Source organism: Monodelphis domestica, chromosome 1 (genome assembly GCF_027887165.1).
Source record: "Monodelphis domestica isolate mMonDom1 chromosome 1, mMonDom1.pri, whole genome shotgun sequence".
Taxonomy (NCBI): Eukaryota; Metazoa; Chordata; class Mammalia; order Didelphimorphia; family Didelphidae; genus Monodelphis; species Monodelphis domestica.
This window is the reverse complement of record NC_077227.1, coordinates 725,253,692-725,268,699: the sequence shown is the minus strand read 5'-3', so window position 1 is coordinate 725,268,699 and position 15,008 is coordinate 725,253,692. Positions and strand designations below refer to the sequence as shown.

Here is a 15,008-nt window from a genome sequence, read left to right as displayed (position 1 = left end):
GGCAGAGATCCTGGAGTGGTTTGTCATTGCCTTCTCCAGCTCATTTGACAGATGAGGAAACTGAGACAAACAGGGTTAAGCATGTGTTTGAGGCCAGATTTGAATTTGGGAAGATGAGTCTTCCTGACTTCAGAACCAAAATTCTATTCAGTCGGCCATTGAGAGGTCCATGTGTGAAGCATGCTACAAGAATTATAGACATTCTTAAAACTTCCTGTTATATTATTAAACGTATTATATGTGTAGAGCATTGGACTTGAAATCAGAAAGATTCCTCTTCCTGAGCTCAAATCAAATCCGGCGTCAGATCCTTCCTAGCTGTGTGACCCTGGGCAAGTCACTTAACTGTTTACCTCAGTTTCTCCATCTGTCAAATGAGCTGGAGAAGGAAATGATAAACCACTCAGATCTTTGCCAGGAAAAAACCACAAAGAGGGTCACAAACACAAATAAATATAACCTAAAAATACAAATTGAAAAAGTATGAGGTAACAGTGAAATCCTATTTGATCCTCTAGTTAATAGGAAGCCACTGAAGTTTATTGGGTAGGGAAATAGCACAGTAAGATCTATACTTATGGGAAATCCCTTTGGCAACTGGGTCCTTGACTTTGTGAATGGAGAGAATGGGTGGAGAAATGAGATTTGTCAGTTGGTTAGATATGAGCAATTCCATTTTATTTTTTTTATTTTATAGATAAGTAGATATAGATATATATAGATATAGATAAGTAAACTGAGGTCCAGAGAGGTCAAGTGATAAGTGGTGTTAGAGGCAGGACTTGAACTCAGTTCTTTCCTGGCCCTGAGCCCACCATTATACCACCCTTTCTTAGATACCTGGGCAGATGTAGAATAAGTAGCTTGGGGTGAACAAGCCTTTCCCCCAGGGTCCCATCATTCTGAGAGATGGGGGTCATCTTTCCCTCCTCCACTTGGACCTCAGCTCCTACCCCCACAGCCCCATTTTCCATGATGGCTTTTCCAGGTCCAACTCCTTCTTGGGGGTTGAAGGCCTGATTGCCCTCCCTCTGGACCGCACTACATTTTATTTTTTTATCATGATTACCTCCCATCTTTGAAGCAATACTGTATGTTGGTTCCAAGGCAGAACAGCGAGAGCTAGACAGTGGGGGTTCAGTGACTTGTCCAGGGTCATACAGCTAGGAAGTGTCTGGGGACAGATTTGAACCTGGGACCTCCCGTCTCTAGGCTTGGTTCTCCATCCACGGAGCCACCCTGCTGCCCCTCAAGGGACTCCACTTCCTCCCTAATGACCACTCTAGTGATCAACGAGTAAAATGAACTTCAAAGCACTTGGGTTTGGAATCCAAAATTTTATTTCTTTGGTTTTTCAGTTTATTACATTGGAGTGGACTACTTGAAGGATGGGGATGGGAAGCAGGTCAAGGAGAAGGCAGGATGGGCATCTCTCTGCCACAAGGGGGAGGCAGCTGCAAGATCAAAGGAAAGACCAGTGGATGAAGCCATCGGAATCCCGCAGGGTCCTGAGAAAGAGCCTCTGAGTACAGCTGGAATCGGGCTCCGGGGACTGGCCAGCTCAGGGCTCTGGGGCGCCTCTTTCCTGGAAACTGCCGCTCTGGAGCCCTCTTCGGGGAGCATCAGTCGTGCCCGTGGATCCAGCAGTACAGGGCAGCCTGGAAACAAGGAAAGACATCCTGGGCCCGCAGTCGTGGGTCTTCTCTGGGGACCGCCGCTGAATGGCCACTGATTGGAGAAGATGCGGGGCTCGGCGCGAGGCTAATAGACAAGGGATCTCGCGGAGGGGTGGGGTGGGGGACACAGAGACGTTTTTTAGTCCCAAGTCTCTGTTGTTGGGGGAACAAGCAGAAAGCACGACCTTGGGAGGACCGTGGAATCATGAGAGTCTGGTCCAGCCCCATCCTTTTACAGATGGGGAAACGGAGGCCCCGAGAGGGTTAGCGACTTATCTTGGAGTCACGTAGGGAGCAAAAACCAGGGTCAGGATTTGAACTCAGATTTCTTGTCTCCGAGTCCATCCCCTTCCCCCTTCCCTCTTCCCTCTACGGATATTGTCCTTCTACCACAAGAGCCTCCAGTGAGATGCTCATCGGGGTTGAGCACTCGTGCTCCGGAGTTCTGCTCAGGCTGGCTGGGCAGGGCCAGGGTTCACCTGATGGGGTCCTCTTGGGTTTGGGTTGGGCCGGCTCCCTCCCGCCCCCCCCCCCCCCCTTCTCCATCGCGTAGCGGGCGGGGGCACTCACGTGGCATTGCTTGGCAGCCTCGAGGCTGGAGCACCAGAAGCTCGGGCCCTGGGCACAGGCTGGCATCCTCTGCTGACTGAGCTCCGCTTCACACATCCCCAGAGCCTGTCCAAGGAGAATCGGGTCCAGGGAGGGGGCAAAGCGGGAGCGAGAGCCCTTGTTACTCTCCCTCCTCCCCTAGCTCTGGGGCGAAGGAGGAGCGGAGCCGCCCTTCATCCTCCAGGCTGCTGGCTGGGCATCCCCGAAACCCCAAGCCCGTCCTGACATCCAGCTCCAACCACCAGACCGAGGGGACGTCGGCCCCTCCGAGGCTGCCCGGGATCCTCGCGGGATCCCGACTTCCCGGCGGCGGACGAGGTGGCGAGGCCGAGGGCACTGCCGCGGCGCACATGCTTAGTTCGCGTCCTGCACGAGCAGGCACGACCCGGGGATGACGGCGGCCCCATGGAAGGGCAGGGCCTTCCCGGCCGATTTGGGCCCAATCCGCGACTCTGTGGCCGGCCCTCCCAGACTCCTCCGCGCCGGGGGCAGGTCTTCAGGCCAGCGCCGGTCAGGGGCCACAGTTAATCGCAGAGTAGCGGATCCTGCATTTTCTTATTAATGAATGGCCCTTGTGGGCTCAGACTTCAGGGGAAGAGCCGTCTGCTGCTACTCTGGAGGGCTGCCCGTAGGAAATAAGCAACTACTAATGCCTGGGGGGGGGGGCTGGGAAGGAGCGAGGAGACAGCGGGCCCCGGGGCGGGCGTACCTGGCAGACGGCGTGGGGGTCTCGGCCGCGGGGCAGCAAGGACCGCAGGGACGAGTAGTATCGCTCCATTAAGCCTTGGCACTGAAAGGACAGAGCACACGCAGATAGAAAGGCAGCCCGGGGCTGGGGAGACGGGGCTCTCGTCATTAGCCCGCCGGGGTATCCCTCCCCAGAATGGCTGCTGCGTCTCTCCAGGCCGTATCCGTCGGGCCCTCAAGTCACTGAGCTACCCCTCGTGTGCCGGGCACGGCAGGTGGCTCTGGGGCTGTGGAGCCTGGAGGGGACCCCAGAGGCAGGCCGGCCTCCCCCAGCCCCAATTTCCATTTTATACCCGGCGCAGCCAGACGTTCCCATCGTCCTTTTGGCCCTCGCACTCCAGCTAGCCTTCCCAGCGGGGTCGCCTTTTCCCTGAGCGCCACCCCAGGAGGTGGGGGCTGTGGTGGGGCTCAGGAAGACCCAACGAGAAAGGAGGCGCTTCTGTGTTCCGCTCATGGTCCCTGGGCGAGGCTGGACCCGTTGACACGAGCCGGAGGTCGTGATCTGGGCCGAGGTTTCTGGGGCAAACCCTTGAGATGTTCGGGCTCGGGTACGGCCTCTTCTCAAGGGGTACTTTGTGGGTAATGAGAGGCTGCCCTGCGGCACTGATTCAGCACTTTCTCCTCTGTAAAGCCCTCCCTCGAAGGACACTAAAGCCAAGCTGTGAACATCACTCTTCTGCTCCACCCCACCCCCCAGCTAGCGGCTAGTACTCTCCCCATTTTACAGATAAGGAAACTGAGGCATCCAAGTTAGGGACCTGCCCAGAGTGATGCAGCTAGTAAGTGTCACACATTTTATGAATCTTCTCTCTCCGAGATGATAAGGCCAAAGGGAGAAGAGCTCAGATATTTTTATAAACATCTATTTTAATGGATACGCTTTTATGTCGCCTCTATTTCCCTCTGGATCTCCCACCTCCGCCCCCACCCAGGTCAGGGTGATCCTGGGCAAATCGAGGCATTTCTTCTGCCTTAGTTTCCTCATCTGTAAAAGGACCCGGAAGGATTCTGCGACTGCCAAAGCCCCTTCCAGCCTAAGCTGAGAATCCCCCCCCCTCACTTCTTTTCGGTTTTACAAAGCCTTTGCTGGATGGGGGACTGCCCCGCCCTTGTCCAGTGCTTTTTGTTTTCTTTTAGACTCTTTCCTTCCGTCTTAGAATCAATATTCTATACTGGTTCCAAGGCAGAAGATCGGTAAGGGCTGGCTATGGGGGTGAAGTGACTTGCCCAGGGTCACACAGCTGAGAAGTGCCTGAGGCTACATTTGTATCCAGGGCCTCCCAGCTCTAAGCCTGGCTCTCCATCCAGCTCGCCCCTCAACTGCGTTTTCAAGGGACTTGGCCAAACTAGGGGGTCATGGATGCCACTTTTAGCTCCGAGGTTCTGATTCTTTCAGAGAGAGGGGAGAGAGTGGCACTGGGGTCCCAATGAGAGCCTCCATGGCTAGTGTTTTGCAGCTGTAAAAGGAGTGGATCCATGGGTGCTCCTGGAAGAGGGGGAATTAGAATGGAATCCCGGGGAGCCCAGCCCCTCACCTCCTGCCAGTCCAGCTTGGGGTCGTTACAGACGTTGATCAGGGTCCTCTCGATGTCTCTCTCTGTGCTGTTCCCAGGGAGCTCCCATGATGCCCGGCTGGTCACCGAGACACAGAGGCGGCAGTCTGGGTCTGAGGGTGTCCACTGGTCTGGGAGCAGCCCTGAAATAATGGGGTCTGCAGACATGAGGCAGACAGAAGGAGAGAGGCCAAAGCCAGAGGGGACGTCCAGGAGAGGGAGAGGGACAAACGGACGCAGGAAGAAAGGAGACCCCCCAAAACCCACAAAGAAAAAGCGCCTTGCCACTGTGGCTCACCCAAGTTGTAGCTCTCATCAGCGGAACATCGAAGGACAAGGCCACAGACCAGCTGGGGCAACACACGGCCCATCACAGCGTCCAGCAGGATGACGGTGTAGCGCTCAGCCAGGCACTGGCAGATGCCACCCGCCACCAGGGGCACGATGTGGCACACTTGAGCAACTGCCATCGCCAACACAGACTAGAGGAGAAGATGATGGGTAGAGAGAAGGCTCTGAGGACAGGAGGATGTGGGGAGGGCAGGAAGCGTGCCCGAACCCCTTGGAAGTGTTCCAGTGCCTCCAGATTATCTTACAAACTTCTGGCCCTTCCTGGAGAGATTTGGCAGCTGCCCAGCACCAACCTAGATCCCTGCTTCAGCCATCCAAAGACCAGCCTGCCCTCCAAGAGCTAACCTTCCATTATGCCCTAAATGGGGCGAGAGATGGGGCCACAGGGGAGGCTCTCAGAGACTCAGGAGCAGGGGAGGAAGGAAGGGAGACATAGGGAATTCCTTGGGGTTCCCTCTCTGGAGAGCAGCCCCCAGACCCTTTAGAGAGGTAGGGCTCATTTTTTAAATCCTCACCTTCCATCTTAGACTCATACTGTCTATGGCTCCCAGGCAGAAGAGTTGTAAGGGCTGGACAATGGAGGGGTTAAGTGACTTGTCCAGGGTCACAAAGCTAAGAAGTGTCTGAAGACCAAACTTGATAGAATGGTCTTTAGGAGCTCTAGGTGACTCAAATGGAACCAGGTATCCTCTTCCAACAGAGGAAAGGAGGCATTCCCTGATCTTTCTCCCCGATTCTCTCCCATTTCATCTCCAGAACTCAAATGCTGTGGAGGGAAATCCAGGGTAGCAGGAGGCATTCAGGCCAGGTCCTCTCTAGAGTTCCAGAAGTCATTCGTGTTCTTTCTGGGCATACCCAGCGATCCTAGGCTTTCAGAGAGCTCTAGAAGTGACCAAGTGTATACGGGTATCCCTTCCACACTGTGACTTTCCCATTGCCATTCCAATATATTGGGGGTTGACATAGGAAATTAAATAGGAATTTTGGAGTTTGGGGAAGCCACAGATGACATGCAAAGGCCAGTAGATGACACCAAACAAAATGTAGAAACTCAGAAATGCGTAAAATATACATACAGTGTTCTACAGTATCAATAGATTTTATGTTGAATGCCACAAACGTACACTTTTCTGGTGTGCAGGGAGGGCCAAAAATGTTTATGTGGATTTCCAGATTGCGGGGGTTCTGCACCCCTCACCCCTGTAATGTGGAAGGGATACCTGTATCAGAAACTCTCCTGTGGAGCCGAGGGGTGGAATAGACCTGGACCTGGGCCTTTCTAGTTGGCCATGGGTATTCTGGTCCCATACTAAGGACATGTACAACCCAATCTGCCCATTAGCAAAGGGTATGAGCACATGTGATCCATGAGAAGGGGCAGGCGAAGGTCCCTCCCCATCCAAGGCCCATTCCTATCTGAACTGAGCCTCCTGGGGTCATGGAGGTGGAGATGGGTCCAGGAACCGAGATACTTTTGAGCCAACGTCCATCAGCCTAGGCTAGGCCAATTGGGGACCCAGGGAAGATCTGGAAGGGGTAAAGCCATCAAAATCAGGAAAAGGAGTCGGCCTCGGTGAAAAGGGACAGCCCTGGACTCACCCTGGGGATGACAGCTTGAATTTTCTTGATTAAGGTTCGACAGAGCCAACAGAAGGGAAGTGGAATGGGAAACTTCTGCTCCATGAGGTCCTATTAGAGGAAAAGAAGACAGTCCATTGGAGAGGCCTGTCTTTAGCTCCCTGCCTTCCCTTCTCTTCCAGAAACTGCTCAAGGATTCTATTCTAGCCTGCCTTTCCCTCTTCCTGTACTCTCTTCTTCCCATTTCTCCAGCCTTTTTATTCTTCATCTCTCTTGGTCCCACCAAATGGCCCTGAGTCTGTCTTCTGCCTTTTTCTATTTCCAATATCTCCCAAAGGAGAGACCATCAATTCTAGCCTCTAGGAATTGTCCATATTCAAGAGTTTGAAGGGCTGTGAAATCGATCAATCAATAAACATTTAGTAATCACCATTTGTATGCCAACCACTGTGCTAAGTGTTGAAAGAGGAATCAGACTTGCACAGTTGAACCCTAGATCTCAGGATCTCAGGAATCCTAGAGAGGAGAGGAGAACCTAGAGAGGAGAACCAGGAATACTGGGAGGAGGTTAAAAAGAGGCAGAATTGGGTTTTGTGTCAGGACAACCTCCCATCCATGAGAGTTGTCTAGAAGCCAACTGCCTCAGCAGGGAGTGAGTTCCCTGTTGCTGGCGATCTTCAAGCAGAGGTTGGGTGTAGAAAAGAGTCTTTTTCAGTTATGAGTTGGGTTAGATGGCTTTTGAGGTCCCTTCCAGTTCTGAGACTCTGTAATCCTTCCCTTCCTGGCCACCTGCTCCCTGACTTCTCTGGGGCTCCCAGCCAACTCTGGAGCCCTTCTCCTGCTACCTCATGGTTCTTCTCTGATGGTCTACCACAGTATCCATGGTCCAGGACCCTGTGGCTCACTCTCCCTCCCTGGTGGGCCCCAGTAGAGGGCCAGAACCTTGGACAGAGCTCTGGCTAAACTCCACAGCCCAAGAGCCCTCCATGCTATTCAAAAATACATGCCCCAAGGGGGCAGCTCAGTGGATTGAGAGCCAGGCCTAGAAACAGGAGGTCCTAGGTTCAAATGTGACCTCAGACACTTCCCAGCTGTGTGACCCTGGGCAAGTCACTTAACCCCCATTGCCTAGCCCTTACTGCTCTTCTGCCTTGGAGCCAATACAAAGTAGGTAAGGGTTTAAAAAAAAAAATACATGGCCCAGCTGGGTGGAACAGTGGATAGCTTTTCTGGAGGGATAGTCAGTGATACTCATCTTGGTGAGTTCAAATCTGGCCTCAGGCACTTGCTAGCTAAGTGACCTGAACAAATCACTTAACCCTGTTTTACTACAGTTTCCTCATCTGTCTAATGAGCTAGAGAAGGAAATGGCAAACCCTTCCAATTTTTTTTTGCCAAGAAAACCCCAGATGGAGGGAGGGGTGGACAGCTGGGTAGCTCAGTGGATTGAGAGCCAGACCTAGAGATGGGAGGCCCTGGGTTCCAATCTAACCTCAGACACTTCCCAGCTGTGTGACCCTGGGCAGGTCACTTGACCCCCATTGCCTAGCCCTTACCAGTGTTCTGCCTTGGAACCAATACACAGTATTGACTCCAAGATGGAAGGTGAGGGTTTAATTAAGGAAAAAAAAAGAAAAGAAAACCCCAAATGGGGTCATGAAGAGTTAGATACGACTGAAAAGTGATTAGTGTCCAAAAACATTTCACTTCAACAAGCATTTATTAAATGCTTACTATATACAAAGCACTGTGCTCTGTTAGACATTTAAAGCCCTCCACATGAGGCAACTAGGTAGCTCAGTGGACTGAGAGCCAGGCCTAGAGATAGGAGGTCCTGGGTTCAAATTTGACCTCAGATACTTCCTAGCCATATGACCTTGGGTGAGTCATTTAACCCCAACTTCCTAGCCCTTATCACTCTTCTGCCTTAGAATCGATTCTAAGACAGAAGGTCAGGATGCTATGATTCATTCAAGGAACATTTGATGGGAAAACCCATCCAGCTTCACATTTGGTGACCTGGCTCCCTCTACCATTACCAGAATCATACCCTTCTCTCTCTCTGGGTCAGTTTCCTGCTTTGTTCTCTGAGGAAGAGTTCTCCGCCTGGGCCAGTAGTCAATGGCGTCCTTAAAGGGAGGTAACTCACCCGGGTGTGAGCCCTGGAACTCCCTGGGAAGTCCTCCAGAAATGCTGGGACCAGCTTTTTTGAGAGATCCTGAGATCCTGGTTCCCATGCTGAGAGCGGGACCTTGTTTTCACACAGGCCCAGGCTTCCACATATCTTGTTTGGCTATTGGGAAACAACAAGAGACATTAAAGGAGGTGATGACAACAGGGAAGTGGGGACATCCCCACTGGATGAAGAGAAATCCATAACCGTATGTATGGAAGTTCTACAGGCCCATGTAGAGTGATTGGCCCTCCCTGGGAGCAGAGACGATGTGTGGAGCTCAAGGGGAATGAGGGGCATGGATAGGAGGTCTGGAGAGGGAAATGGCCCACCATCCTAGTATCGTTGTCAAGAAAACCCCCAAAGGGGTCATGAGGAATTGAACATGACTGAAAACAACAGGATAATTACAAACTAGATGGTCCATGGACAGATCCAGGAGTTTGTGTATTTGGATGTGTCTGTGAGGTAAGAGTTTGTGAGTGTATGGCATCAGTAGCCCTATGTAGGGCGCCAGTAAAGTGAATATTCTGTATGTGGGTACGTGTGAGTCTGGGGAGTACTCAGTGCATGCATGTGGAGTATTAGAAGGTGGGTGCTCTTTGACAGTGGAGCAAGAATTCTGTATGTAAACATGTGGAGTGGGTACTCTGGGTGTGTGTGGAGGGCAAGTGCTCTGTGTAAATGTGGGCTAGGTCCCTGTGTGTATGCAGGGTGAATGCCTTCTGGGCATATATCTGAGTCCCAATGGGTGTCTGTCCAGTGCATGCCATGTATGTGGGACTTTGGGAGGGGTGGCAATGGGTATGTGTACCGGGTACATGTCTTGGGTGAGAACCAGGGATATGTGTGTGTGTGTGTGTGGAGGAAGAGAAAGAGGGAAGGAAGGAGAGAGAGAGACAGAGTGGGGACATAGAGAGAGAGAGAGAATAGGAAGGAGAGAGGGGGAGGAAGAGAGAGAAGGAGAGGGAGAGAGAGAGAGAGAGGGAGGGAAGGAGAGAGGGAGAGGTTGAGTATAACAGGCCGGCCAGCGGCTACTATAAAAAGAATTTTCCTTTGTGGGTTGGGGCTCGAGAAGGAGCAAGGAGTCTGAGAAAATGGGTGAAGAATGAGGGACACAGACAAGTCAGTAATTTTGATAGGGAAGGCGTGAACCCCTATGCCATTCTCCTTGGTAAGAAAATTAAAGGAAAATGTGAGAGCTAATGGAACACCTGGAAATGAGAGAAAATAGGATAAGAGTATCAAGAGTGAGAATGCAAAGTCCAAGAGAGAAAATCACGGGACGCCTCCCAAATTTACTTCAGTGTGGCTTGGGAGGTGCTCAATGACCACGTAACAAGCATAGATAATTCAGATTGGATGGGATGGTAATGGTGACACCTTTGGGTGCGTTGACTTCAACCCAAGCTTTTACAAAGGAATTTGACTCAGCACCAAATGTTAATGAGTTTGCCTTGAACAAAGGCAGCATGGCTAGGTCAAGAGTCCGCCCACAGATATCAGAGTATAACCTTGTGTCTGAAGACGCAATATCCATACATCAATTATATTGCTTAGATGTGAATATGCTTGGAATGCTACAGAGAGAAGGCGGGGGGGGGGGGGGGGGGGGGAGAGAGAAGTATAACTCACAAGTTGTCCCTGGTAGTGCTGGAGGAGGTTGGACAAGTACTCTTCCATTACGAGCTGGCAGTTTGAGAACATGATCTTCAGTGGAAATTTGGAGCATTCCTCTTCTAGAAAGTGCTGAATGGTTTTCTAGAGGGAAAATGCAGTATTATGAGAAGACCTGGGAAATAGGGGCCAAAGGAGACCTGGGGGAGAAAGACCCAAAGGAGGTTGATATAGGGAGGCTGGAGGAAGAAGGTGACATGGGAAAATCCAAGGGGGTACCTGAGGGTAGAGGGCTTAAGAGAGAAACATCAGGTCATGATACAGAGAAAGGCAAATCAAAGATCGACTCTATTCAGGGACTGAGCCCAATTCATTAACTCAAGGCTCTTTGTGATTTTGTGTTAGACCTGGTGTCTCCAGAGTCTCTTTGCACTGTGCTTCTGTCCAGTGGCCTTCTACCCCTCCCTGTTCTGTCCCATAGCCTGTCTTGGTCCCTTTCTGTGCCTTCCCTGTTGCTTTCTACCATCTGCTCCCAACCCCAAGATAGGAGGAATTTCAGTACCTTAAAAATGACCTCTTTAGCCTTCTTGGTGAGAATGGTCACGATGTCCTCACACTCTTGGCAGAGGTCATCCTGAGAAGGAGGAAAGGAATAGAACAGGGGACAGGAAAAGGAAGATTCTTCTTAGGATCAAAGAATCTCAGTGATGATGTAGAGAACACCAGACACCCTCCATCTCTGAGCTCTGGGGATGTTCTCTGACTGTTGGAACAATCTCCTTCCTCCACTCTGCCTCCTGACCTCCCTACCTCCCTTTACATCCCAACTAAGTCTCTTTTCTTACTCTGAAGCCTTTCCTGTCTCCTCAATTCTAGTGCTTTCTCTCTGTTACTTATTTATCCTATTGTAGCTGATCTCAAATATATTAATTTACATGTTGCCCAGTTAGACTGTAAGCTTCTTGAGGGCAGGAGCTCTGTTGCCTCTTGGTATCCTGGCACATAGTAGGTACTTAATAACTATTTACTGATGTATTGTTTGGAAAGGCTAAAATGGTAAAAACTCCTAAAGGATCATTAAGGATAGGGATTATTTCCTTTTTATCTCTTTATCCCAAAGGCTTAAACTTGAGGCTTGGTGTGTAACACATTGCAGAACAGAACGGAACTGTTAGCAAGGTTCCAATCAATCGTTAATCAAGGAATCAACAAGCATTTTAATGATTACTATTATTGTTACTTAAAAAACATACATACACCACCTTATCTTCTGACTTAGTATTGATTTGAAGACAGAAGAATGGCAAAGGTTAGGCAATTGGGGTTAAGTGACTTGCCCAGGGTCACACAGTTAGGAAGTATCTGAGGCCAGATTTGAACCCACGTCCCTCTAACTCCAGGCCTGGTGCTCTATCCACTGTGCTACCTATCTGCCCCTCAATAAGCATTTTTTAATCACTTACAATCTGATAGTCACCACTTTAAGTTCTGGGGATACAAAAAATGTAAACCCATACATATCCCTTGCCCTCAAGATACTTCCAATCATGGCGGGGAATGGTGTGTACATATATAGGGATGTACAAGATACAAGATAAATGTGTGGCTATGTACGAGATACAAAGAAACACCTTTATAGGTATGGAGGAGAGAGAGAGTTATGGACAAGACACAAGGTGAACTCAGGGACTTGCACCTGGGGGAGGACTGTCCCTTCTCCCCTTCTTCCCTTCTTCCCATTCTCTGGAGACTCTCTACTGTCCGTGGCCCATCTCTGGGAACGAATTCCTCCCACCCTCCCTTGGGAATCCCATCCCGTGTCCCAGAAACTGGTACTCACTGCGCTGGCATGTCCCCAGATCTTCTGGAGACAGTGGCCCAGAGCGCCACAGCGCATAGCTGTCTCTATATCCTGACACTGGAACTCGAGGTCCTGGGTACAAGCTGGTCCCGTGGGGATTCGAGCTGCCGCAGCTGAGAACCCAAACCAACCTGCTTAGTTGGGGAGCATGGCACCCATCGCCGAGCTCCCCAGAACCCCAAAATTAGAGTGGGAAGGAGTCTCATAGGGCCCCTCCTCTAACCCAAACTGGTCTAGTCCAACCTGTAGCTGGAAAAGAAGTCCTTCCCGCCAGCAAGTGATCATCCAACTTGCTTGGAGACTTCCCCTGGGAGGGAGCTCACTACTTGCCAATTCCTCTTTAGATCTTACTAACGGTTAGAACATTTTCCTGATGCCAGACCTAAATCTGCTCCTTTGCAGTCTCCGTCCATTGTTCCTGGTTCTTCCCTCTGGGCTCTCCCACATGGCAGCCCTTCAGACTCTTGAAGACTGTGATCATGGACACCCGGACTGATTCTTGTAGGGCATGAACACAAGGTCCTTCTACAGCCTCTTTGCCTCCCTTGGACAGGACCCGACTTATCGGTATCCTTCCTAAACCAGCCTATCCGCTCTTCCATAAGGCAGCCTTTCAAGTTCTTGGAAGACAGCTATTTTTGGTTAAACCCTTACCTTCTGCCTCAGGATCAATTCTAAGACAGAGGAGTAGTAAGGACTGTGTAACAGGGGTTAAATGACTTGCCCAGGGTCATACAGCTAGGAAGTGTCTGAGGCCAGATTTGAACCCAGGTTCCCTCGACTCCAAGCCTGGCTCTCTATTCACTATGCTACCTTGAACCTCTTCCCCCCACAAGCTAAATGTCCCCAGTTCCTTCATCCATTTCTCATTAGACAATCTAGCCTCTTTCTCTCTATAAACCCAGTAGTGAACCTTCACCATCCTTGGAGGTGTCTTCATATACTCTCTAGTTTATCAATGTCCTTCCTTAACTAAGCTGATGCCCCAGATGTGGTCTTGCCAAAGTACAGTATTACAGGGCAACAATCTTCTCTTTATTTTTGGCAGCTCTCTTAATTTAGCCCCGAATCACCTGAGCTTTTTTATTTTTTTTGGGGGGGGGGAGGGACTGTTGTATCACACTGTTGATTCATCTTGAGCTTGTGGTTCACCAACCTCCCCAGATCTTTTTCAGATGAACTACTCTCTAACCATGCTTTCCTCATCTCTTACTTGTGAATTTTTTTTAACCCAATTGCTGCTCTGAATATTTCTACAGACATCATCTCCCCCTTCCTCCCAGCCTTATTTTTCATTCCTTCTGAGTCTCCCTGGAGGGTTCTCAGAGAGAGAATCTCTTCCAATCCCTTCCAATTTTTACTCTACATTTGCTGAGCTCAGATTTCCACCCTGGTCTTTGCTCCATAAGAGCAGGAGATAAAAGACAATAATAGATGAAGAGCTGGAAGGGACCTCAGAGGCCCTCTCAGACAAATGAGGAAACTGAGGCAAAGTGAAGCTGTGTTTCACTCAAGGTCACACAGGTGCTAAGCATCAGAAGTGGGGACCTCCTTGAGTTAGGATCTTTGACTCCAGAGCCATGATCTTTCTATCACACTTCAGGGGAGAGCCCAAACATTTTCTCTCTTGGTTGGGGTTGGGGAAATGACTTACCAGGGCTTAGGTTGGAGAGAGGTGGCAGCAGCAGCAGCAGCAATGGCAGGTTTCGAGTTATAGCCATGGCGGGGGCTTCAGTAGGGTTTGTCACTCAAGATTCCTGGCTGCAGCATTTATTGGTGGGGGCGTGGGCACCATGGTGGAGTGGAGGGAAAGGTAGCAGCTTAGAGTGAGCCCTGGGGGGCCATGTGGGTGGGCTGAGGCTGAGATCAGGAGCTGAGCCAGGGAAAAGGCACTTGGAGGGGGGATGGTCTAGAGCAGTGGGGAGGAGGAAGAGGAAATTCGATGGAGAGAGATGAGATCAAGATCCCAGATATTTGTCTTCCCCTTAAAGAGCCCTCAAGGTCTTTGATCTTTGGCAATTTCCAGTGGAGACGGACTCCTTGGGTTCCCATGCCCCAGACCTCTCCTTAGACTTCCCACTCTTCCCATTTACTAGTTTTGCTATCTGTCCTCTGTTTTTTTCACTGTACTAGTTTCCTAGTTTCTACCTGCTTCTTTAACCCCATGGCTCAGATTCTGTTGTCACTCTTAGGGTAGAGACTAAGAAAAGGGGAAACTGAGTTGTGAGTGCAGAAGAAGATGGTAGATTTCAAGCTGGAAGGGATCTTCAAGGTCACTGAGTCCAGTCCACTCATTTTGTAGATGAGAAAACTGAGGCTCAGATGACTTGATAAGTGGCAGTCATTAAAAGGAAGTGGCTGATGCTGGTCTTGAAGCCTCCATTGTTAAGGAGTTGGCACTGGGAAGTTCTTCTCTTGGGAGAAGGAGCTATATTCTTGGTCAGGAGACAAATCTTTTCCCACCAAAGGGAGGGTATCTGGAAAACATCTTGTAAACCTTCAAAAAACGACATGCACGTGAGTTATGAAAGCAGAAAGCACATTGGACTTGGAGGTTGAGGCCCTGAGCTTGAATCTTGCCTCTGCTACTTCTTACCTGTATGATCTTCAACAAGTCCATTAACTTCTGGGTTTCCTTTTCTTTAGATGAAAAATGAAGGAATTGGATTAAATAACCTTCAAAGATCCCTTCTGTCCCTCTCAGTACACCGTGACCTGTTTACCCCTACTCTTGGGAAATATCTCTGAGAGCCCTCCTAGTCCTTAAGCTTAGAACAAGGACTTGAAAGGCAAACACTTTGCTCTGTGACTCTACAAGGGCAAGCATTTGGAGAGGCACCCAG

General features: G+C 50.2%; 1 protein-coding gene across 1 annotated transcript; it reads right to left on the bottom strand.

The window, feature by feature from the left end:
* Positions 1-1,322: 1,322 nt before the first annotated feature.
* On the bottom strand, positions 1,323-13,931 carry SFTPB (surfactant protein B). Its single transcript, XM_007477769.2, has 11 exons — positions 13,820-13,931; positions 12,145-12,278; positions 10,867-10,938; positions 10,323-10,448; positions 8,664-8,807; positions 6,536-6,625; positions 4,884-5,067; positions 4,568-4,728; positions 2,995-3,075; positions 2,247-2,351; positions 1,323-1,658 (listed from the first exon to the last, which is right to left on the bottom strand). Exons 1-11 carry the CDS (start codon positions 13,884-13,886, stop codon positions 1,623-1,625), a joined length of 1,200 nt encoding a protein of 399 aa, XP_007477831.2. The 5' UTR covers positions 13,887-13,931; the 3' UTR covers positions 1,323-1,622.
* Positions 13,932-15,008: the final 1,077 nt, after the last annotated feature.

What these genes read in the sequence shown, in the direction of transcription:
- SFTPB (XM_007477769.2), bottom strand. Translation starts at nt 13,886, where the DNA reads ATGGCTATAACTCGAAACCTGCCATTGCTGCTGCTGCTGCTGCCACCT. An exon ending in TCTGGGGACATGCCAGCGCA is followed by an intron (nt 10,939 to 12,144) that starts GTGAGTACCAGT and finishes CCTCCTTCTCAG; the next exon opens with GATGACCTCTGCCAAGAGTG. An exon ending in CCAAGCTGGACTGGCAGGAG is followed by an intron (nt 3,076 to 4,567) that starts GTGAGGGGCTGG and finishes CTGTCCTTTCAG; the next exon opens with TGCCAAGGCTTAATGGAGCG.